The 25,776-nt window shown below is 37.6% G+C and overlaps 1 protein-coding gene across 9 annotated transcripts in view; it reads right to left on the bottom strand.

Moving 5' to 3' along the window:
- ARHGEF3 (Rho guanine nucleotide exchange factor 3) overlaps nt 1–25,776 on the bottom strand; it is a 265,172-nt gene that overhangs the window by 59,728 nt on the left and 179,668 nt on the right. The window contains exon 1 of one of the 9 annotated variants that reach the window (XM_065550988.1): nt 9,317–9,476. The exons of 6 other annotated variants lie outside the window; for them this stretch is intronic. In XM_065550988.1, coding sequence (XP_065407060.1) covers nt 9,317–9,400 — 84 coding nt within the window. In that variant the 5' untranslated portion in view covers nt 9,401–9,476. Of the gene's footprint in view, nt 1–2,778; nt 3,339–9,316; nt 9,477–25,776 lie in introns of those variants that run through there. 2 more of the 9 variants (XM_005310016.5, XM_065550990.1) reach the window with 2 other exon arrangements.

Raw genomic sequence — 25,776 nt, 5'->3', positions numbered from 1 at the left:
AGTGTTCTCGTCTAGTCACTCTAAGTGAGGGGTTGCCATTAATGTATATAATTTTTCTATATTATTCTCCATCCTACTCCTTAGTCACACTAACATTGTTTGCTTTACAATAGATTTAATAGCTGTAGCAACTCCACTTGACCAAAATTTCCAAACTGTCCTCAGAATCCCCAAATTTTTAATTTTTCACCTACATCTTCTGTTTGCCACTGACTTGCTGTGTGACAGTGGACAAGTTACTTAACCTGTCTAAGAAGACAAAAGAAAAACTAAATTTATTCTGGAAAATGGCAATATTAAGCATCTATTTTCTATGTATACTGTAACTCCAAGGTAAAAAGCTATGTATCACAAAGAACAAGTTTCACCATCTTAATGATTACTTATGAAAAGAAGAAATTGTTTACTGTTAGGGTAAAACTATTTTAAACACTTGAGGGAGGGGTTTGTAAATGAGTTTGAGATAGTATCTTTAGAGCACACAGCATACAGAGTAAAAGCATTTTATATGCATCTTTTACACTTCAATTCATACAGTAAGTTCACTGACTAATTAGAGTGACAGGTAAAATATTACATACAGACTCTAAATATATTCACTGCACTAAAATACATACTTATTTTACACATACACAAAACCATATACATGCACACATGGAGCCATACAGCACTTATTGGTATTTTACATGTTCACAAAAAATGTTAAAAGAATATTATTCAGATGAGGGGAATATTTACATGGACATGTGAATTATGACTTTAAAAACAACTCCATCAAAAAACCTATTCTAACTTCACAGATTTTAGTTCAGAAGGCAAAGTTTATGCAAATGTTGGGTGACAAACAAGCTTCATGTCAGCAACGAACACCAAGCAATAGCTTTTCAAGGCTAAGCATTCACACTTATACAGCTAGCTGCTTTGCTAATGCAGTAATACAAAATAATGGTAGAAGGCGCCCAATAACCTTGGTTAGATTCACTGTAAATGCTATGAGAGACAGCTTAACCACAGAGCTAGTGAAGAGAATTCTGTTTATGTTGAAAAACTTTAAAGGAATGGGCTGCATATGTCTATTCCTGTAAATGCTTTCCCCAAAGTGTGTGTGGGTGGTGGTGTTTTTAAACCCACCCTTATGACTGGGGGAGGAGAGGGGACAGATTTTCTCAATATTGTTTAACAGGACCAACAAAGGGGTGTTCAACAAATGCTGCTTTATTTTTTCCCCTCACAATGCTGCAAGTCTGCTGTAGTCTAAGCAAACAGCATTTTTCAGACTGGCAGTATAAGGAGCATTTTCTTGTTTATATATAAAAAGTTAAATACAAATCCAGAACAATTGACCGGATCAAGATTATTAATTAAAGCTATTGCATTTTGTCACATCTATTGAAAGATATATCCCTATGCTCTAGGCTTCTGTTTGAATATACAGTAGTTGTGATTTTACTTTCTTTGAAATTTGATAGTTTTGCCTATGATAAAGATTATATACCACCTGTTAAAAAAACAGGTTCCAACTTTTATTTTAAATGAATATTTAATTTGACAATTTTGTTCCTTTATACAAAACTGCACATTCCCATAATAAAATAAAAAATTAAGATATTTAGTTAGTAAATGAGCTCTGAATTAATGCAAAACATTTTGCAATATGGGTGACAATGGGGATTACGAGATTTCATGGTTCACAAATAATTAAAACAGCACTACATAAAAAACAAGCAAGGGTTTCCTGACTTGGTTAATTTGATCTTAATAGCAAATATTATTCTATTATGTGTATATTTTCTAAAAGGCCCCTAAATATCACAACTGTAATATCAAATACTCACACATATAAAAGTACACTGACAAGTACAAGTAAAGTATGTTCTTACTGGCTCTTAACATACACAAACTGTTTAAACAAGGTGACATGGCTGGACTTCTTTCAGTTTGGATCAGTTCAACTGACTACTGGAAGCAATCATCTTTGATGCATTCATACTAACCATGCACAATTTAGCAATCTGCCTTCAAATTACTATTCAAACAAGCCTAATGAAAATACATATTTTAAGTGATAAGAGTCCCAAGGACAAGTTTTTCTCACCCTGTCTCCAGTTGGACCTAATCCTTAGGGTCACTGTTATCTTTGCCAAAAAGGCACACAAAGACGACTAAACATTAATCTGGAGTATCAAATATTGGAGTATTAAATGAACACTATCTGTGTTAAATTCACACCTATTGCAAACAAACTGTTTAGTCAGTTTTTCCCTTAATCCCACATTAAAAATATCCCTCATTTTGGAAGCATTCATTTTTCATTGATTAGCGAGTCGGATTAGACACAGTTAATATTAACCCTAGTTAACAGATTAAGTTTTCCGATTTACTTATAATATTAAAGGTGCACTTATCCTGATTTCCTCCCCGGACCTGATCAGCTACAATTCTAAGTTGAGCAAGTAAAAATAACTGACATTAGGCATTGGAATATACAAGCGATGCATCTATCAGGAAAGGAAATTTCTCAACTGATAGTTGCAGAGATTAGTTTTATTATACAAAAGACTGCTGATAATAAAGAGGGTTTGCCTCACTCCAGTCTGAAAATGCACATTCTAGAGAGCAGTGCAGGATGCACAAGACAAATCAGATAAATAGCTATACGTGGCAATTTATATTTATAGAGTAATCTAGTTTTCCCCAAACATATGCAGACTGTTCGGATGATAAAAGCTGCAGAGAAAAAGAAGACAGAAAAAGAGAAAACATATCAGCAGACTGCACCTCCGTCTCTTTAGCTGGGCTGGTCACCGTCTGTACTTCCAAGGAGCAGTTTGCCCTCTTGACCGCGAAGTAAAAAGGGTAATCCTTGGCCACCATTGTGGCTGCAGGAGCAGCAGTTTCGGATGTCACAGCTGATTCTATCGGAGTGCAAAATTCAAAGAAAGCGGAGTCTCCCCTCCACGGCGCCCAGCAGTTCAGTAATTGAAAGACCCCGCACTAGGCTTCTGATAGCACAGCATAACCTATGCAACTCTTGGTCTCGAATAAGGCAGGAAAAAGACAAGCTCCCTATGTCAGTCAAGAGTAACGCAACACAGCTTATTACTAAACTAAAACCCGCCCACTAGCCCAGGATGGGGGAGGGGAGGGGGGAGAAATATTCAGCTGAATCAGTGGAAAGGAGCAAATTGTTTAAACTCACACAGTTAGCTACCAGTGGAAAACACTTAGAGAAAATTATGCTATTTTCAGCAGAACATTACTCATCTTTTCTCCTACACCTTTACGCACCGCCGGTGTAGCCCCACAAAATGCTCTGCTCCCGTTTTGCTATTTTGGGTGTACACCGGCTATGCGTCATCAACGTTAAATGACATAAATATGAATTTTAATTTGACATTATCCCAGCTTGTTCCTTGCAGGATAACTTGCAATTTAATTAGTATCTCTTTGTTGGGTCCTCCAGACAGTATAGTATTAACCATCAAATGCAGAGTTTTATTGTCCGAAATAAAATCCTAGTTTTATTAATTTCCTATGGATTGTGTCTGCTGAATTTATGTTATGTGGTGTGTAAGGGCACTAATTCCAGTCTAGGAGAACGGGTGGGGTTAAAAAGTATCACAACATAGCCTTATAGCATGTGATATTTTTCAGGTTTTATTAGTCCAGCTTGTTGCTTTTTCCTGTTTGGCAGGGAGTAGGTTTGTTTTCTTTTTAATTACGCTCTGCATCCATTGTTTACGCAGAGAACTCCCTCCCCCCCATTGAAGCAGACTGGGGAAGTGGAAAAGTACCTTTGCCTGATTTGTTATACAGTACGATTCAGTGTATAAGCAGCCAAGTAGTGAAAATTGCCTGAAAAAAGAGAGGAAGTGTCGGGCCGTCTTGTTACAAGAGGAGTATGGGATCTGTCTGACAAAGGAGACAAGGAAAAGGAAGCTGTGAGTAGGAAGTTGGGGGAGGGGGAAGAGAACACTTAAGAGCAGTTTCAGACACGGAGGAGGAATGCCATAAGGAGATAACATTATTAGAGAAACTGTGTTTTCAGGGAGGGTTATAGGAATACATGAGAATTTTGTAATTATTTTCTCCAAAGCTTGATAACAGGTATTAGTGCCTTCAGAATTTAAGCTCTTTGTGGGAGTTACTTTTATTTGCTCAGCACATATTACCCACTTTAGAGTGCTGTGTACATCTATGGGGCTTTATGAATAAATAGTAAAAATAATAAATAATGGAAAGGTTGTAGTCATAGTGTTAGCCTGAGAAATTTAGCATTGTGCTAAAGAACCATATGCAGATCCAGCACTGGGAATTTGGAGTTGATAATTACTAGTACTCAACTAGGGACTATTAGGACTACTAGGATATAGTGAGGGCCATTAGATCATTTAACGAAGAAGCACCTGTAACATTGGAAGGAAAAGGAAAGAGTGATCAGCGCAAGAGAAGTTTACACCCTAGTAGTAAACGTCATCTATAATAATATGAACCAAATGCAGACTACAATGCGTAGATCGTGCAGAAACCAGAAGGCTAGTCTAGTTTATTCAGAAGACCCTTGCATAAGAGAATGGGAAGTTTTTGTCTATGAAAGGTCATATACGCATCTGATGTATAAATAATCTGGTAAATTATAACCTAAATAATTTATAATTCTAGGCTGTACACGACAAAGTTGTAAACTCCTCAGCGGTACTTTTATATGAAACACTATAAAAATATGAAAATATTTTAGTTTATGCAGAGATTCCATGTGTTACTTGCTCCCTAAACTACAGGTCATGATTTTTTCTTCTATGATGGTGTTGTTTTACTTTTCAATAATTTGCTTTTACTGGGCCTCAGTGACATGTTTGGGTGATATACTGTATCAACTGGTATTAGAAGATGTGTATTAGCACTTTGTTCCTTAGAAATCAAGTATATCAAACCCCAAAATATGTAGTTTTATGCCAATCTAAGAAGCAGAAGTCCAGAGAGTACTGCAGCTGTTGTGCTATCCAGTGTCAGGCTGTAGCGGCCTTGATTTTAAATAATGCCTGTGTGTTTGTGTATGGGCTTGTGTGCTAACAATCAGCTTCACTTAAATCAATAAGACAAAGTGCTTTTCAGGAGTTGCCCTAAAAAACTCAGCATTCTAATCCTATAAAATGTTTCACAACATAAGCAGTGTTTCATACAGGAAAACAGTCTACTGGTTCAGGGATTGAAATAATGAACTCTGGTTTACATTTCCAGGAAATGTGCCAGTACAAGGATTCTGTTTTTCCTCTACTGATCAGATTAGTGCACTGCAGTTTAAATGAACTCTCCTGAGAGACAAGAAGAGACCATTTCAGCAGGGATGCAGTACCCTTACTGGTACAGGAAAGGGAGACTCCTTCTAGCAGTGTTTCAGAGCAGCCTTTTCATGGAAGGATAGATGATAATAATCTGTCAAAATCCAGAAGAGGATTTTTCAGACCTCTCAGATCTTTGGCTATTCTGGCAGACATAGTAAAGTTTCTATATAAAAAATGAAATCTGGACCCATAGTCTATGAATAGCACAATATTTTATAAACTTAATCTACCAAGTCAACATCATGATGCTACAATTCCAAGCAATTCCCAGGAAGAGAGAAAGAATATGTACAGCAAAGGCTTGGAAAACTTTGTGGGTATTACTGACCGGGTAGCCAGTCAAACTATTTCAGTTTTCTGTGTGTTCCTACATACATTATATAAGCTATTTCTAAATGGTCAATTACAAGCCCATTTTATAGGCTTGTTGCTTCTCTTCTAAAAAGGATGAGAACACAAAGTGACTGTATGTTCCTCAAGCTACTCTTTTTTGATCTAGGAAAAGTATCCACTTCTAATATCTAGGTCACCCACTTGTTTAATCTTTTCAAACCCAAAGAATGTACTTACATTTGTATTTTTAACAGCATGTGCCCATTGTCTAGGGGCCATTGGACACATCCAATTAAAACAATGGAAGCCAATAAGAATGCCATTTCCAGTAGCCAGGCAACATTGTAAACACTTCAATTCAACGGAAATCTGCCATAATGTCACTACAATACTGTATCTAATTCCTTTAAACATAAATCTCCTTAGGCAACAGCCTGAGTAAACAGAAGAGCATCCCATTATCCCCTGAAGGTTAATTAACTTGGGTTCTGGTGAACCACCAAGGGAAACAAGCTCAAGGCTTGTAGAGCCTCCATAGAGAATGCTCTACCTCCAGTCCTCAAACATTTGAATTTAGGGAGTATTATGTAATGCAACTACTGAACTAAGACAATAGGAGGGTACACAGAAAGACAGTGGCAGACCCTTAGGTAGCTAGGACCTAGACCACACAAGGCTTTATCCATTAAACATCAATATCTGAACAGCATTTAGAACCATGCAGAGCACAGATACAATGTTCTCAGTAATGCTCATGGTGCTGCAGAGGCCCCTACGTTGTACACTAACTAAAACTGAAAGGTGGTCATAAAGAGTAGCAGTGAAAAATGAAATTTGAAGCCCATCTTGTACAGCAGAGCTATTCCTCAGTATCACTTGGACTCTGTTCTCAGATCAGTGAAATCACAGTTGACCATATCTATGTAATTCTCAATGGCTTGCACAAATTTCAACAATGAATGTGTAATATAGGGAAAAGCCAGTGTCAATTAATGTGTGCTCTAATCTAAAATGTTCATGCATGAGTCAACAGGTAACTGATTAAGGTGTTTTTGTTTTCTTCTTGAGAAATCTTCTGTATGAACTATAATATCAAGCAAAATTTCATAATGTCATGAAAATAAAATAATCTACATAGGAATAAAGTTAAATATTTTATGCAAAGATTATATTAAAGAGTGAGAGAGATTATACAGCTAGATTGTATGTTAAGTATTTCCAAGGAGTGTAAAAGCTGGTATGTCTGACATTTACACAGCTACCAAAAATTGCAAAGAACATTGATTTTGACTTTAATTATGTACTGTACATAGTTCCTCAGAGTGTACAACATAAGGAAAGTTCTTAGATCACAATGATGTTAGGCCCCTATCCTACAAGGGATCTCTGTGTGTGGCTGCTTACAGAGTCAGAAGGTTCCACCTGCACAGATCCCTATGGAGGATCAGAACCTTAGATTGTGAATCCTTGCAGCAGGAACCAGTCCTATTTAATTAGTCTGTAAAGTGCCAAGTGCACCTCTGGTGCCACAGAAATCATCATCATACCAAACTGCTATTTCTTAATACAGAAACTGGGAGTATATACAGTGCTGTGTGTCAATCAATACACCATATTACAGTCACCCTGAAAGATCTCCAAAAACCTTACAAACCATTTAATATACAGAACCACTTGAATGAAGTCAAGTCTGAGGTGGGGAGCAGTTTCCCACTAAACCACAGTATATGATGTCAATGGATATTTAACATCTAGGCAAAACAAGCCTTGAGTTTTAAGTCTGTATCTGGAAGATACCTGAGCAAATGGTTCCAGAGAGATTAGCCATTTCAAAACATATGCTTAGACCACTAACCCATCTGATTTCTATAAAAATTAAATAGATCTTGCATGTCACTTAAATTTTTTAACCAAAAAAAGACAAGTTGATTAGATGGCACATAGTAGGCTAGTGCAGTAGTCTTACACTTTTGGAGTACGGAATCCAATTTTTTCTAAGCCAAAAGTGAAGTTGAGTTTGATGATTTTATGCTACTCCATATTTATCGGCCAAACAAAGGTACTAAATTATGTGTTAAAACAACAAGTCTCTGCTCCAGAGAAGTGTCCCCGTTACTGTGGTTCAGAAATAAAGTTACTGGACAGAGCTATGTAGGAAAGACTGGTTGTGTTTGGCTCATGTCAGTGTGACATGCTTTGGGGTTCAACCTAGACCAGTAAGGCATTGTATCATTGCTGTCCTGTAATGCTGGGTGCTTCTGTGTTGTGCTGCTTTGGCTGAGAGCTCTGATGCCAGCAGCCTGTTTACAGCACAATGACCTCACTCTGGATTGCACAAGACAGGTTACTCCTTGCAGGAGGACCTCAACAACCTTTCCACTCAACAACCTTTGAGTTCTCCCCAAAAATGCCTCTCTGCCATGTTCAGCCCCTCTGATTGTAGAATGCACAAAACCTTATCAAGTTGTCTCTTTAAAAGAGCAGCTATCACACAGCAGTTTATTAACTTAGCTGGGGTTGACAGACCCTCCACTTCAATTAAACCACTGAGCTGGTTTATGGTAAAAGTAAAACAAGTTTATTAGCAAAAGGACATAGGTTTAAGTGATATCATGTAGAAAGAATAAAGATAGAAATGGTTAAAAACAAACAAAAGTAAAACATGCTTCTAAGACTCTTTGCTAAGTCAGATTTTAGTCTTTTGTTCAAAGAAAATTTTATCACCGCAGTCTCTTCTTCCAGTATGGCTGGCCAGTTGTCAGCCAGGACCCAAAACAGAGCTCACAGGACTTGATTAGCTTAGGTGCTCTCTCCCCCTCTTTACAGTCCAGTAAACCTTTGAAACATATTCTTTGGAAGAGTATCCCCAGATAAAGTTGGTTTATTGTGCTGGGTGTAGACACCATGCTGTCCGGTGTAAATGCCAGCCTGGCTTCTCCCCCACTTGTTATTTTTTACAATGCAAATTATTTTTATGTAATCTCGGATACAAATGAATAGCCTACTGTTCTTGGCCACAACTGGCTTAAGATGCTGGCTCCTTTCCTTTGCCTGGAAAAACTTGTTTATCAACTTTCCCAGATATGCCTGGTTTAAACACATTTTAGATATTTCAAGCACATCTGTATAATTTTTTGTAGGTTAACTGTACATACATGACTCAAGAATATTGATGATCAATGAGTTGTTAGTTTTCCTGTGATATATTGCATGCCACCTTTTGGCTAGATATGACCACACAGTGTGTGAGGTGCACTGAGCATGCTAGGTCTGACAAGAGTGGCTGACACAGAGTAGTGAAACACCCAGTGGAGCTCCATGCCCCACCAGTGCTATCAGTCACTCAATTTAACGAGTATTAAATTAATCCAGAACACTTGCAAAAAGAAAATTAATACTACACATTGTTCTAAAAATGTAGTAGTGTAATGGGGTCAGCACCCACCTCTCCTAAGCACTCCCCCCTCCGATCAGGTGTAGGCCTGCTTTTCTTTCAGTTTTTACAACAGGTGGCACCCACCTCTTGTGAATGCCCCCGGATGATATTTCTTTCAGTGGATCTTAAGGGACTCTACCCTCCAGCTGAGTCACACTGTCTGTAGATGAAACAAACCCCTTCCAGGGTATACAGTCTTTACCTTCCCACCAAGGCTTCCTCCCTGGAGACACTGCCTTCCTGTAACAGTCCAACAGGGGCCCATCATGGTACCCTCAGTTGGCATGTCCTTTATGGCATCCCTCCCTGGGGTCAGTCTTTAACCAGACCAGCAGGACCCATCACTGTACCCTTGCCTGGTCTGGCTAGGTTCCGGGCTCAGGCCTTGCTTAATCCCCTCAGCCATCCAGGAGTTCCTTCTTAGCTCCTCCGGTCTTCAGCATCCTGCCCTGGGCTCAGTCTTGCCCATACTGAGCTGTCTACAGTCCTGCTGCTCTTCCAGCCAGCCAGGAGCCCAGACTTCCCTCTTCCAGCCCCAGGCAGCAACTGAATGCATTGTCTCTGCTACTCCTTTTCATAGCGCCCTTCTGGCCACTGATTGGCTGCTTTTCCTACACCCACTCTAGGCTGCCTGGAGGACTTCTCCTCTGCTCTTTTCTGGGGAGGGGTGAGGCAGGACCATGTGGCCTCCAGCAGGGGGCTTCCAGACCTAGTCCAATCCATCACAAGTAGGAAGAGATGATTTTGTCATCTTGTGCTAATAAAAGGCTTTTAAGAAGCCAGGATATTGAGCAATGGCACAGAGATCTGAAAACTAAACCTAAATACGTAAATCTGGAAAGCACAATCTCTAACCTATACAAACAATGTTTTGGTTTTTTGTTTTTGTTTTTTTTAAGTATAGTGGAAAAGGGAGGGGAAAAAAAACAGTGAAAGCTGATTTCAACCTGAGGAAGAAAACTGGAAAATAGAACGTTGAAGGTTTAATTTTTTTTTTTTTACCTGATCATTGCCAACACATTCCAGTAGCCTTTAGGCAGAAATGCAGAATGTGTGATTAAACAGAAATATTTTGAAAAGTCTACACCCAGAAGTTGATTTACTGTCTTTCTGATACGCTGGTATTCTGACTGCTTAGCACATTAAAATCCAAAATCTGTTTTGTATAGCTATTTTTGAAAGATTAAATGAATAAAAATAAATCTGTGTATATTACTGATTCTTAATTCTTCTCTTTATTAAGAACTGTACCTCTCTAAGGACAATCGGGGCTGTGTAAAGGACACTGGATCTCTCTTTATTTCATTTTACAGTAACAAGACCTAAATCAACAATTCTCTACTTGTTTTTGGTCTGTTTTTTGGCTGTGTTGAATAATAACTAGCCAACCACTACAAGCAAAGATTCAGTCTCTCTCTCGTAATCTTTCTTGGATTGCTGCTGGCAGAACAAAATTAAAAACAAGCTAACTTGCCTGGATGAATTTCATTCTCAAGTGATTCAAGTTTGGGTCAGTTTTTCACTTCGATCTGTTTCTTCCTCCCCTGCCCTCCACCTTATAGAGCAACATTAATCAAATCTAGACTATAAGCTTCATAATTAGAGTCTGAGAGAAAATATCTAGTAGGGTGGTGGTGGTTTTGATTTTGTTTTTTTCTTTCATGTTGGTAATTTATAGGAGAAAAATAACCAAAACATATATGTTACTGTGAAGGTATTCATATGCTATGAATTCCAAGCGACTAAGCACAAAGCTATTAAAAGGTAGACTATATAGAATCAATTACAAAACTGCATTATTGTTTTCAGATACACACTAGTGTTCCAAAAATTAAAAAAATAAAGGGCGCACAGGAAAGAAAGATGATAACTGTAAATAATAGGGTTGCTTTGTTTATTTTTTTAAAAAGACCATGTCGTTATTTGACACACCTTAGTTCTCATCCTGATCTCACTTACACTAGCGCAAGTTATTCCAGATTTACACTGGCAGCAGAATCTAGAACAAAATCTTTCTTTAATATAAACACTGAAAACCTGGGCTCCCAAACAGCCCACCAGGCGAGCTGATTGAGAACCAAGTGGCTTTCCACTGGAACTATGCCTGCAATTCAATGAAAATTCTTCAAACCAGACTCATTTTCATGAGACATTTCAGGTTTGACAAACCAGCATTTCCCAACAATGGAAAATTTCCAATCAGCTCTGACAATTACTTGGTTTTTGTAGCAAAAGATGCCCTGACCCAAACCCAGGGGTCAAAGTTTAAATAGAAGTCTCCACTGGCTTCCAAGCTCTTCCGTGCTTACTATTCCAAAGTGCTACATTCTTACCTAGGGGTGCATTTCAGTTGTGCTGGAATGGGGGAGGCAACTCCTCTACACACATACTGCTGTGTAAACACATATGCATTTAATAAAACACTTTGGGATCCTTTGGAATGAAAGATGTTTCTTTTTAATGTAAATATACTCTGTGGAACAATCCTGCACTGGGAGGGAAAAGGACAAGATGACCTAAAGGGTCTTTTCCATCTAACTGGTCTGATTATAGTGAAAAGTCCTGAGAAGTTAAAGGACAGCTGAACCTGACAGCATTACACATTTACAGAGATAACTGTGCATACACGCAGAATTTATCCCTGCAGAGATAATAGAAGGCTACTTGTAAAAATGGCCAGATTTCATACATTGAAACTCCTTTGACCTCCTGCAGCTCAAAACTAATGATGGCCCACTGAGAAAATTACCAAGAGTTTCATGCTTCTCCACCCTTCTCACACACCCAACAATGCAAACTAATTACTAACCATGGTGGTCCCTCACTAGGGAATGTAGAGGGTGTGGTAAGGCAGGATAAAATGGCCCCTTTCATAAGCTACACTTATAATAAAGAAGTTGGCTGGGGTTGGCTTAATATACACATTTTGGGAGTGTGTGCAGGGGGTGAGGGGACTGGCTTGATTTACTAATTTAGATTTTAAACTGTGTGTGTCACGTTCTGTTCCAGATCATGACGATGAACACGAATGCAACTGCCCTTTGCTTCATTTTTATATTAAAAGTTTGACTTTATAGAGAGGGAATGAATTGGAACTGCCTATACGGTATTTAAGAGAGATTAAGTGTTTGTAATTTAGATAGTTATGTTTAATTATAGACTCAGGTATCCAGTCTTTATGGGAGGAGGCAGAAGAGGAGAAGGCAGAAGCTCTCCACTGAGCTCCCCTGATGTCTGAGCAGCTAAAGAGTGTTATTATTTTCTCTGCAGGAAATCCCTGCCTCTAGCCCAGTGGCTCTCAACCTTTCCAGACTACTGTACCCCTTTCAAGAATGATTTATCTTGTGTACCCCCAAGTTTCACCTCACTTAAAAACTTACCAAATCAGACATAAAAATACAAAAGTGTCACAGCACACTATTACTGAAAAATTGCTTACTTTCTCATTTTTACCATATAATTATAAAATAAATCAATTGGAATATAAATATTGTACTTACGTTTCAGTATATAGTATACAGAGCAGTATAAAAAGTAATTAACTGTATGAAATTTTAGTTTGTACTGACTTCGCTAGTGCTTTTTATATAGCCTGTTGTAAAACTAGGCTAATATCTAGATGAGTTTATGTACCCTCTGGAAGACCTCCGAGTACCCCCAGGGGTACAAGTACCCCTGGTTGAGAACCCTTGCTCTAGCCCCAGGTGTTTATATTAAAATACCAGAATAGTGATCCTCAGAGACTTTGCTACTATATGTGAATGTATGGGCTTTGGTGTGTATGGGCAGGGGGCAAATGAAGAAGGGATTAAAAAAATCAGGAGAAGAAATCACTATTCATTAGTCCATATTGTTTTTAATGTCTTCCAGAAAGAAAGTTAAATGTAAGAGGGAGCATGATCTAGTGGATAGGGCACAGGACTAGGATTCTGAAGTGGGCTCTGTTCTGAGCTCTACTACTGTTCTGTTGTGTAACACTGCCAAGTCACTTCCTCACTCTGAGCCTCTGTTCCCCCTCTCATCCTTTCCCTATCTTGTCTGTTAGATTGCCTCTTTGGGGCAGGAACTTCTGTTTTCTATGGGCCCGTGTAGTGCCTAGCACAATAGGGCCTAAATTTCTGTTGGGGCCTCTAAGTACTACTTAATATAAATAACAATAGCAACAACAGACGTTGAGTTACAGTAAGGACAGTAGGGACACTGGGCCTGATCCTGCTTCCATTGAAATTAATGGCAGAACTCCTATTTCCTTCATTACTGCAGGGTCACATCCCTAATAAATATTTTATTTGCTTAACTGCACTAATTATAAAGCATGTTATAGCTTTCAGTGTTCAGAGATTTAGTTGACTTTTGCTGCTCTACTAATCTTTGCTTCTTAGTGCAATCCTCTCTTAGTCTTGTGAAGTTCTCATGAACTACTGAAGCACAACCAATCCTTCATAAATATTTTATTATTTTTACAAATTTTAGTTTAGAGTGTGTTATTACCTGGTACGCCAGGCAGCTGATATACTCAAAATGCAAATAAAATAAAATATTCTGATACTTCTAAAATATAGCATCAACTTTTTGCTTAGTTTCCAGATCAGAAGCTAAAAAAAGAAAGCCCAACCCATGAATTATTTCATAACAATAGTCCACTATTATTTCTTTTAATAAATACTTTTGTTGCCAATCTGAAATTAGCTATACAAAGAACATCCAAGTTTCCTGAGTTTAACTACTTTGAATACAAGCCCAAAAGTTAACTTTATTTTTTTATATTTTCCTGAGCCTGGCCTTTCCTTTGCCAGATTACAGCCAAAGCAGATGCCAGCAGCATTTCCCCACCCTGAGTTGTTAACTCAAGTTATTTTGGCCTCGTTTGAGCAAGGATTATAAAATGTTCACCTCCATTTTCAATGTGGACCATCTTTTTCCATCTTTTTCCTTTTTTATACACACCTAAATATAGAGGTATGGTGTGCATGTTTTGTTTCTTTAACTTTTTTTATTGGAGCAACTTGTATAAAATAGGAACACAGGTAACACACTCATAAGGATGAAATATAAAGTAATTCACATCAATGTGTTTTCTCATTAAGGGCTTGATTCAAAAGCCCATTCAAGTCAATGGAAAACTTCCCATTGACTTTAATGGGCTTAAGGTCACAACCCATACTAAACAGATTCACACTATATATTTCCACTATGAGCAAAAATCTCAAACTACAAACTGGTCCACAACCAGACACAAATGAGGTGTCTGAGATGTAAGCCTCCAATCATGAGCACTCATGAAACTACACTACAGCTTAAGTCGACATAAATTATGTTGCTCTGGGATGTGAATTAGCCACCCCCTGAGCGACATAACTTATGCCGACTTAAGCCCCAGTGTGGACAGTGCTATGTCAGCGGGAGAGCTTCTCCTCCCGACATAGCTACTGCCACTTGCACACCAATGCAGCTGTGCCACTGTAAACTCTCTAGTGTAGCCGCTCTAAACCAACAGGAGAGAACTCTCCCATCGGTTTAATTACTGCAGCCCCCGCAAGTGGTGGTAACTATGACATAGAACTGTCCACACCAGTGCTTAAGTCGGCATAAGTTATGTCGCTCGGGGGGTGGCTAATTCACACCCCTGAGCAACATAATTGATGTCAACTTAAGCTAGAGTGTAGCCATAGCCTAAGTACTTTTCTTGTACCCAGCAATGCTCCCATAGTTCTGATAATCTGGGATGGGAGAGCCCCATGCTTGCTCTTGAACGCAGGTTTCCATGAGGCAGTGCAGTGCCTTCCCATTTGAATCATCATTGAATGAGCATTTGGTATGGACTATTTTATTTGTGATGGTCAATTAACCCCCTTTTAAGAGAACTGACTAGCTCCATGTGATATGAGCTAATAAAAAGCAGATAAAAATCAAGAATAAAATACCAACCAAGCAATCTCTTATATTTTACTGGAGGTGGAGCTAAAAATAATACTTGTAAATTTGGCATCACATCAGGTAATAGAAGTTTCCTTGCAAAGATCAGATCAGATAATGTATAACAATGGAACTATTGTACAGCCAGTCCCCATTGTTTTAGCTTTATATGATCATAGAAATGAGCTTGATAGTAAAGGTTTTCTAAAAGCTTAACAATAGGACAACTACATCTTCTTTTATGTTCAATAATATATCTCCTTTATACCTTAACATTCAGCAACAAAACAAACACTACAAATTAAAAATGAGAGATGATAGTGAGACTAACACCACCAACAACTGTCATCTCCTCCTTGGTCTTTCAGCTTCTACCCTTTTATTTGCCCATCACAGCTTGATGGCAACACAATTTATTGGAATAGGCCAGTTTATGCTCCTTGACCAAGAATCAGGGGGGACGGGGAAGTAGGTTCCAGAAATTCTTTATCTTTCAGCACCAATCCTTAGAAGTTATGAGGTTTGCTTCTTTTTGAGGGCAAATTGCATGAAATTACCCATATAACAGTAATTTTAATACAAGATTAAATAAAAAGAGAGAGAAAATTGTATTAAAATAAAATAAATGGTTTGCTTAACGTGTAAATTTTCGCTTCTCATAAGCTAAACTAGATAAGGCATTCTCAGCTTAGTTACAGAGAGAAAAGGTAAAGTGAATAGCTTGTACCTCTCAAAAGCAATCCCCTATCTGATCCCTGTGATCAGCCTGTCAGCACTATTCTGCTGTGTAGAAAGAGATGAAATGTCTCCTTTCCTCACTTAACATCCTTATAAGCCCTCAGTACTGATTCAGGGGAACTAGCCCCACTTTCCAAACCAGTTCTCTCCAGTTACCTATGCACACAGAAGGATTTGGTAGCCAGTTTCAGAGTCCACCTTCCAGGAGATGTTCCACTGAACATGATTAGTGGCCGTCTTTCAAAGGCTTAACAACCTGCTTCACTTTTCATCTTTCAGACTTCGTTGGCTGATTGTTTCTAGTTGTTATGAGGCCTCTTGGTCAACCCCTTTAAGCAATTATTTCCTTTGCCAAGAAATATGGACTGCGAGTATGTCCTCAGACCTTCCATCATAGATAGCTTAGTTTCTTAATAGCATAGATGGCAATTAAGCAAAACTGCCATTAAGGTAAAATTTCAAATAGATTATATATAAAACAAAAATCACTCAAAACATTACTTAACCTTAAAACAATAATAATAAGCACATCATCACCACATTGACACACATAAAAATGAGCTGTTCTACATATACTTACAAATTCAGCTATTGAATTCCTGCCACAAAGTTTGACAATAAAATATGAGTTTAAAACTACTGATTAAGCTAGAAAATATCACTACTTTTGCTTGCCAATCAAGTTCTGGGAAGGGTGGGGGCACATCTTGGCTTCAGGATAAGGAAGTTGAGAGGAAATGTGAGGTTTATCACTAAAATAATCTGTCACACAATTTAATCTCCTTCTAAAAGATTATAACAATATATTTTTAAATGATCATATGCTATTATGCTATTTTTTACAATATTTACTATGATGGTAAATGGTTTGTTTTTGACAAAATGTGCCAACTTTAATATGGTTCTAATTTTCTAGCCACCTCCGTGACGTAGTACACCCTACATTTACAACTGATTTTTTAAGTCAAACCTTTTTATTACCAAAGTACACTTCATTTATTCTTAGTATTCCACATATGGATTTTTCATCTTGAGATGTAATACCAAGACAAGATTCTATAGACAAATACTTTGGCACACATTCTAACTTCATTATATAGACTTACAATTCAGCGTTTTTTGCTGATGAAAAATAGTAATAATACTTGGAATACACATAGTTTGTATCTTCAAAGCCCTGTACAAACATAAGCTTATTAATCCTCACAAAATCACTGTAATGTAGGTAAGTAAGTGTGATAGATCTTAGTAAATGGCTGCAGGGTAGAGTGAGAGAAATGAAAAAACTTTAAAATTAACCAAAAGCCATGAATTCTCTTGTTTTCATGATGAGGGTTAAACAATAGGTCTGTCCTAGTAGCAGAATGCCTTGATTTGTGGAAGCAGTTAGAATCACTTTCTCACTTGATTAAAAAAGTCCTTTTCATTCCAAGAATACAGCCATAGAATTCTTGGAAATATGCTATTCTAGTGTTAGACAAATTCTTATGCTAACACATCTTTGGTAACATATGGCCAGATTCATTTCCATTTTGAAAACAAATATGCTCCAAATATTCCACTATTAAATTATCATATACCTTGCCAGAGCACTACAGAATGGAACAGAGACAATACCAAGAATTTTAATTTTAATTAATTAATGGAGATATCCTATCTCCTAGAACTGGAAGGGACCTTGAAAGGTCATCGAGTCCAGCCCCCTGCCTTCATTAGCAGGACCAAGTACTGATTTTGCCCCAGATCCCTAAGTTGCCCCCTCAAGGATTGAACTCACAATCCATTCATTTAGCAGGCCAATGCTCAAAAATGTCTCTAAAAACATGTCTCCCTGATGTGTGCTAGTCAGCGAGGCTTTTGAGCACCTTAATGAGGTAAATTATCAAAGGGCTAATAACAACGCTTCAAAAGAATTATGCAAACTAAAATAAGAGCTGATTAGCATTTAAGCCCAACTGATTAATGACATGGCCAAAAATAATGCAGAGTCATGACATATCCTTCAGATTCTATGGATTACATAACACGCAAAAGGCTAATGTGCCATTTGAACAATGTTTAAAAGACATTTCTAACATATAAAAAAAGTTTGGTTAATTGGCAGGAGTGCAGATAGTTAGCAAGGAAAATCCTTTCAGGGGCGATTTGATTAGTAATTAATATGTTAAGCTGTCTTGTGAGATTCCCTATACTATCTGGCTTTGTTTAACTCAGTCACTGTCCAAATAATTTCTTGAAGTATTTCCATTTCCAGTCCAGGATAAAACTATGATTTAAGCTTTGTCTAAAATGGGGATTTCAGCCACCAGCTCAGCTACACTTTGTATGGCTGCAATGGTGCAAACATCTATACTGAAATCTTGGCCTCATTGAAGTCAATGCAAATTTTACCATTAACTTCAGTGAGACCTGGATTTTACCTCTAGTAGAGATGAGTTGCACCAGCATTAACTGTGATTTGAACTGTTCCAATGTACCCCAGTTTCAGGTGTTTGGTACCAGGAAAAATTAAGGACCTAATCAACTCCCACTGATATCAACGGAAGCCTTTCCAGCATTTCATTCCTATCTAGAACTGCTGCTATAGGATGAAGGAGAAAAGTCTCTATCATACACAGAAGCATGAGGCATAAAGAGGGAGATAAAAGGAGAAGCAAGAATGAAAATACAATGTTTCTTTGGCTGTGGGTTACAGTTTCCCGATAATAATGACAGTGCCTTTATTTGTACCTGCAGTGATACTTACTGGGTGGAAGTTTTGATGCCACTAAGATGCTCATAATATACTTTTAGCATTCCACATATCATAAGGGAAAAGTAAGCAGTGTGCTAAACAAGAAAACGAAGGAGAGACAGCAAGGGAGAGCATGTGCATGGCAATGTGTAAGAATGATCACTAACCTTTAGGTACTCTTTAGAGCCCATTGTCTGACATAAATGTTTTCAGACTTACCTGTGAACTCTGAAATTAATTCATAATCTTCATAGCACCTTAAATTATAACATAACATGGAGTGAAACGTAGTCTGGAATTTCCAAAGGGGCCTAAGTGAGTTAGACACCTCCTTGCTACTGAAAGGATGAGAATTGGGTATATAATTCCCCTAGACCTCTTTGAAAATCCCAGCAATAGTGTTCATGAATAAGAGGTGCATGGCTGAAGGATAGCTTTATAGTGGAGAATGAAATCTACTTAAAGTCTGGAAGAGAAATGCAGGTATCTTGTTACACAGTGTTCACAGAAATCTGGTAACTTTGTTTTAGTACAAATGTGTAAAGACTGGTTGCTTCTGATCATTACTGCTTTCTCTCTAATGAATAAAATCTGGCACTCTGCCACCTCTGTCAGAACTAAAGAAATATACCCCCCAAAATTCTTTCAAACTTACCCTCCTAAGAACATGTCTGCTTTGTTAGCTCAGGAAGCTACATTTATTTCACTGTGTGTTATCTAACAACAGATGTGTATTAAAATGTTACATTGCAGGATATATTAACCACATCACAGGAATAAGCCAAACAGCTGAAATAAGAAAGTACAAAGGCCTTTGTGAACATGAGCAGTCCCCCTGATCTCTATGAAACTAAATCACCTGTCTGATATTACTAGCACATATGGAAAAGATGATCACTAGGCAACAGATCCACTTATAATCTTATGCCTTCCAGCAGTACAGTGCAGCCATTTCACCCTACTGTATTTAGCATAACCTTTGCATTCTTTTCAGTATTCATTTAAATATTTACATTATAAATATGTCTAACTATATATGCAGCCTTGTACACCATTTCCCCAAGATTGTTTTAAAAAAATGAATGTAAATATTTTTACAACTACTTAAATTAAAAGCAAATCCATACTTTTTCTATACAGCTTCTTTTATGATGTCTTTTTTCCATCTCTCTCAATGACGCTGACATCAATGTTTTAGCTGCAAATTCTTCTAACTAAATCAATCTACCTTCTAACATATTTAAATTAGAGATACACTAACTGAGGGCCCATCATAAGTGTAATCAATAAATCATGTGTCAGTTTTGGGTCTTAATTCTATATTTCAGTGTCCAGACTGTTATAAAAAGTGAGTGTGTGTGAGGGTTTTGTTGTTGCATTGTTTCCCTTCCATAGTGCTGATTGATCTGAATTGTTTTTTTCAGTAATTGTGAGAAACAATTTGTGATTAACTGTGAGAAAGGCATGTTCCCACCACAAGGAGAAAATCAGAACAGGGAAATCAACAGAACCCATTTCCCCACCCCCCGCAGTTAAATACCACCTGATGCCACTTTTGACATGTAGAGATCAAAAACTTTCAATTAGTGGGTCACATACAGGTCATTTCAGTAGAACTGTACGTTTTCAATGAGCCACCCAAAAGACAAGATTTTCATAAAAATTAGCAACATCCAGGAATTTGAAAAGAAGCAGCAAAAATCCTAGCTAATTGTGACAAAAACAGTATTGGATATATTGTGTGATGTTTTAATATTCACCTGCTAAAACCTAAGGCTAAAGTCCAAACTGAAAAATTTCAGTGTGATTTTCTGATCCTGGCCATGATATGTATTCATTGCTATAAATACCTCTGCTAGTACATTTTAAATGGCCAATATACAAGTTTAGAGGTCAAAAGTCTTTGAAAGTTAAAGGTAACGATAGAAAACTGATTTAGACTTCATACTATTCCATATTTCTTCTAGTCATCAATGAACGGCATGCCTGCCTGGTGGCTTGTACCAGTGGAAGTAATTTAACTAACTGATAAGTCTGAAAAAAAACAAAAAATCTTACCATTTTTTATGGAGTTAATTAGAATATTCAAAATAATAAAGAGAGACTCTCCCATGAAAAACTATATTTATTTGCTTTTTAGTTTTTAAGATTCCTGGTTTGAGTTTTGTGAAATACTTATATTTTTCTTAAGATTACATTCTGTGTAGATACACCCATTGTTTCTTATGTCATGCACTCATCTCCTTAAAGGGTACAGACTTTGCCTTTCTCACTAGAAGCTTTTAATGTTCTCTTTCAGGAAGCATACATCTGTTTTTTAAAACAGCTCCTCCCTAAACCTGCTAAAGTTGGCTCCTAAAATATATCAGGAAATAACTGGAAGTGCTGGAGGAGGAGGAAGGAAAAGAGATCATTTAAGATAGCTTGCTTAATTAAACTTAAAACTGTTACTTCTTCCTGTCGAACTAAGTCATATGCATACCGTTAGCCCATTCACACCTGGCGAAAAGGGTGGTTTTGTATCAAAGCATGTTTGTATTTTAGCTGCCTCCTCTAAGTGGGAATTTGAACATAGTGGCTACAAAACAGATGCAAGAAAATATAAAAATTATATCACTATAGCAAAACCAGATGTGACTCCAACAAAGGAGTGATGCCAGTAGTGATGGTCCCTCAATCATCTGGGGTTTCTCAGTCTCAATGAGCCATTCCCTGAGCAGACAGATGTAATAAAAAATAGGCATCCAGTCTGATTAGGACTTGCTTTTGGGCATTGTCAGACATTTTTGGTTTTACATTTATTTTCAATAGTCTGTCTAAAGCCTTGTGATTCATGTATACGTTCCTAACAGTCTGAGCTGGAATCACTCAGCATACAGAATCAACATTTCAACTACTAATTCAGCTGGAATGTCAGGGTCATGAATCTAGTCAAGCCTATGTACTCAGTGACTCATCACAGGAGTCTCATTTCTACTGCCTTTTTTCTTGGTCATCTTTTAGTAGTGAGCACCAGTCACATTCTCATAGATAAGACCAGGTACATAACTCTCATATTTTGAAGAATGATAGTTTCCGTCATGCCAGATTTCCACACACCATGCACCATTCCTTAGCTCTCTTAACATAGCTAATATTTTGCTGGAAAGGTTACATCAAGTATCTTTGGAAGAGGAAATGAAGGATGTACTAATTAATTTGACTGATAATTCTTTTGTTTGATGGGATAATAGGTCAAAACAGAATTCTGGAGAGGAAGTTGTTCGTTCTTAGTGACACACTGTTTTTCTTTTTATTCCCAATAGAAAGGCACCTATCACCATCTTGAAATCTACAGTGAGGATATTAAATAGGACAACTGTGACATTATTGTGTTTTAAATTAAATTCCATCATTCTTGTTGTACATGCTGGAGCAGTGATAGGCTGCAAGCTCAGAGTTCTGCTCATCTTAGTATAATTTCTTCTGTTGGACAGTTCTTGCACTATTGGTATAGGCTAAAAAGACATCCTGTAATGTCCTATTTCTGGAACATTTCCTTCAATTTTTTTTAAAACAGTCTCAGCTCTCACAAGACTATTTCTAAAATCCTGGAAACGGTACACATTTATTTCAAGATTCTCAATGTGATTTACAGATCTCTCCTGTTTTAATAGATCTGGTCTTTGGTCTTGGGATGTTAATCATGTTTACACCATTTCACTTGAGGCGAGCCTCCCTTTCAGCTCCTTCAGGAGAATTTTTAACAAAATCATTTTAGTCTTCAAAGCTTTTTACAAATATTATTTCTCAGAACAACCATTTAAGGAGGCAAGCAGTATGTCCATTTTACAGAAGGGGAAATTGAAAGCAGGTTAAAAGTAACTAGCCCAGAGTTATGGAAGAAACCACTATCAGAGCTAGGATTGTAACTCGGGAGTTCTTGGCTCTTCGTCCTATCTTAACCACTAGACCAGCATCTCTCTTCCTAGAAAACTCAGTGAACCCCACCCCACCCCCCGCTTTTGAGTAGAGCAATATCACGGCTGTTTCAGTCTTCTAATGATTGCAGATTGTGGCCCATGCTTTCCACTGTAACTGGAGTACATATTCCTCCATATCCTGGAGCATTAAAGCATGCTCAGAAGACGAATGCATATATAAAAAACAACCCAAACATAACAAACGCCTATGGGCAATGTAGTCCTTACATCTTGTGCACTTCCCCCACCACCAACCATCACCCAGCAGAAGGTGTGCTTCTTTGAACACAATAACATTTGTGAGGACCCCAAGGTCCAACATGGTACCAACACAATAATTCTCCACAGGCCTCAAAGACCTTGCACTCTGATACATGTGTGCTCTAAGGAAAACCAGGAAAAATGCTGAGCCATTTCAGGTTTGCTGGAGATTAATTTGTATAAGCAACTCAGAATATTGTTGTTCATTTCCGTAAGGCTGGAGGAAATTGTATTCTGAAAACTTCAGGTTACTAAAGACAGCTTTTCTTCCATTTAGACAGGTGAGCATTTAGGCAGATTGTCTGAGAACTGAAGTACATCAATACAGAAGTTTCTTTTACAAGCTCGACAGTCAAATGATACAGTTTTGCTAACTCGTAACAGCTTATTCTAAGGAAGCCAAAAATATATTTAGCCCTTGTATCTTGTATGAGAGTCAGAAAAAGAAACTGACAAACTTACCACAGCTTACCCAAATTAGTATAGTAAAAGAAAGTTAAAGGGTCTTTTCTTCAGCATAAATCTACATTTTGTCCTTATTTGAGACTGGTTAGGATTCTACACCTGGCATTGTTGTTGTAGCCATGTTGGTCCCAGGATATGAGAGCGACAAGGTGGGTGAGGTAGTAGCTTTTATTGGACCAACTTCTGTTGGTGGAAGGTATAAAGTTCTGAGCTAGACAGAGCTCTTCTTCAGGTCACTCTGCTTCCTTCCCCAGACCTGAAGAAGAGCTCTGTGTAGCTCGAAAGCTTGTACCCTCCACCAACAGAAGTTGGTCCATTAAACGATATTACCTCACCTATCTAAGTCTCAAATCCTGAAGGTTTCTTCTGATACCTTTAAGACTCTGGTTCAGCAAAGTGTGTAAGCAATTAAGTAACTTTAAAAATCAGAGTAGTCCTAATGATGTACTTAAATTTATACATGTGCTTAAGTAGCTTGCTAAATTGGGGCCTAACCAACTACATGGATTCATAACTGTTCCCAAAGATGTGGTACTATTTATTTATTTATTTTTGAAGAATCCTTGCTCTTAATATGTTTATAGTATATGTAAGAGAAATATTATCAGCAAGGTGTACTCAAGAATATTAGTGAAAAGTATAGTGAGTTGGGGCACTGTGGCACAAGATAATGACATTTGCCTAGAAAGCTAGTTTTCATTCACTGCCACAAACTAAAATATGTGAACAGAAATTCACAAAGAAATGGAACTGGAGGCTAATTCTATTCTGTGTACTGCATACCCTATGAACCAGAGATAGAGGAATTTCTAAGATTAGAAATAAATTTGTGACGCCAAGGAATAATTCATGAGATGTTACTGCCTTACACCAACATATGTAACAATCAAATTAGTTCAGTTAGTTTAAACATTATAGAAATTAAGGCACAAACAAATGTTATGGGCTTGAGTCTCAGAAAGCTCAGCCCTGAGGTTTGTGTACATTTTTGCACAGGCATATTCAAGATTATTTTGTGCAACAAATAAAATACCCCATTTGTGCACACTCACAGACAGCGTGTATATGCGTCTGTTTGTCACATGACCAATTTAGAAAACAAGTACCGTATCTGAAGAACCGCATGAAGTTTAAATATGCTCAGACCTTGATCTTCTGATAATAAAACCGATCTTTTGTCCTAATGTATGTCTTGTACCTTGTAATTTTTTCTCTTAAATGCTAATGTATCTGTTTGAACATGAAACTTGTAAGGCTTTGTGTTTTGTAAAGTATCTTTTTTATTAGATTATTAAACAGTAAAATATCCATAATCTTCATTAAAAGTCTCACTTAAATCCCTGAATGATTGGTAGTTTTAGAGTGATCCTCTGATTCTAATTTTCTGTTGGACCTGCACTGAAGGCACATAATGTATCTGTTTTGTTTCTTTTTGTCCAAGTTCTTTTTTCTTGATTTAGCTTCCCCGCCCCGTTCCCCAACTGATCTTTGTGTAACTAAAAACTCCCACATTTAATGATTAAGATGTCGTTTAGCCACTTTGACTGATTAATACCACACACAAACAAAAAGTGCTGAGTGACCTGGAGTGTGGCTCGGTAACAATTTCTGCTCTGATTATTTACAGAGTACATACAGTAGATTATATGTGTGCATATTAAATACTTGCTTAATTCTACTTCTGCCTGTGCTAACATTTAAAGTTAACCAGACTACAGTGTTTAGTATATCAACCATATTTTTATATTTATATCTAACTAGGGACTTATATGGACCTGATAATTGTGTTGTTATTAATTTGTATTGCAGCAGTGCCTCGAAGTCACAACCAATTTAACATCCTATTGTGTGAGGCACTGTATAAATGTGCAATGAGAGTCAGCTTCCTGAAGAGCTTACAATCTAAATGTCAAGACAGACAAAAGATGGGAAAAAAGAAGCATTAACCTCACTGTGCAGACAGAGAACAGAAACAGAGGTTAAAGTAATTTCCCCAAGATTACACAGGCAGTTTGTGCAGAGCTAGGAATTGAACCCACATCTTCCAGGTTCCAGACTAGTGCCTTATTTACAAGACCACTATTCCACTTCATTGTAGTTTACAATCAGAATGTCAGTAACTAAAGTGTCCCTACTGATTTAACGGATGGGCAACTCAGTTGGATCTGCAAAATGCTGGACAGATTTAGGTCTGGTGAGGAAGAGCTCTGTGTAGCTCTAAAACTTGTCTCTCTCACCAACAGAAGTTGGTTCAATAAAAGATATTATCTCACCCACCTTGTCGCTCTTACTACCCTGTTTCCCCGAAAATAAGACAGTGTCTTATATTAATTTTTGCTCCCAAAGATGCGCTAGGTCTTATTTTCAGGGGATGTCTTATTTTTCAGAAATGAAAAATGCCTCATTATCGGTGGATGCCTTATTATCGGGGAGGTCTTATTATCGGGGGGATGCCTTATATTACAACGAGAGGCAAAACTGTAAGTAGGCCTTATTTTCGGAGGATGTCTTATTTTCGGGGAAACAGGGTACAAACAGAGATTTCCTTAATATACAGTGTAAAATGTGACGTTAACATAATTCATA

Source organism: Chrysemys picta, chromosome 7 (assembly GCF_011386835.1).
Source record: "Chrysemys picta bellii isolate R12L10 chromosome 7, ASM1138683v2, whole genome shotgun sequence".
Classification (NCBI taxonomy): Eukaryota; Metazoa; Chordata; order Testudines; family Emydidae; genus Chrysemys; species Chrysemys picta.
The sequence above is the reverse complement of the archived record's forward strand: the minus strand, read 5'-3'. Positions and strand labels throughout refer to the sequence as shown.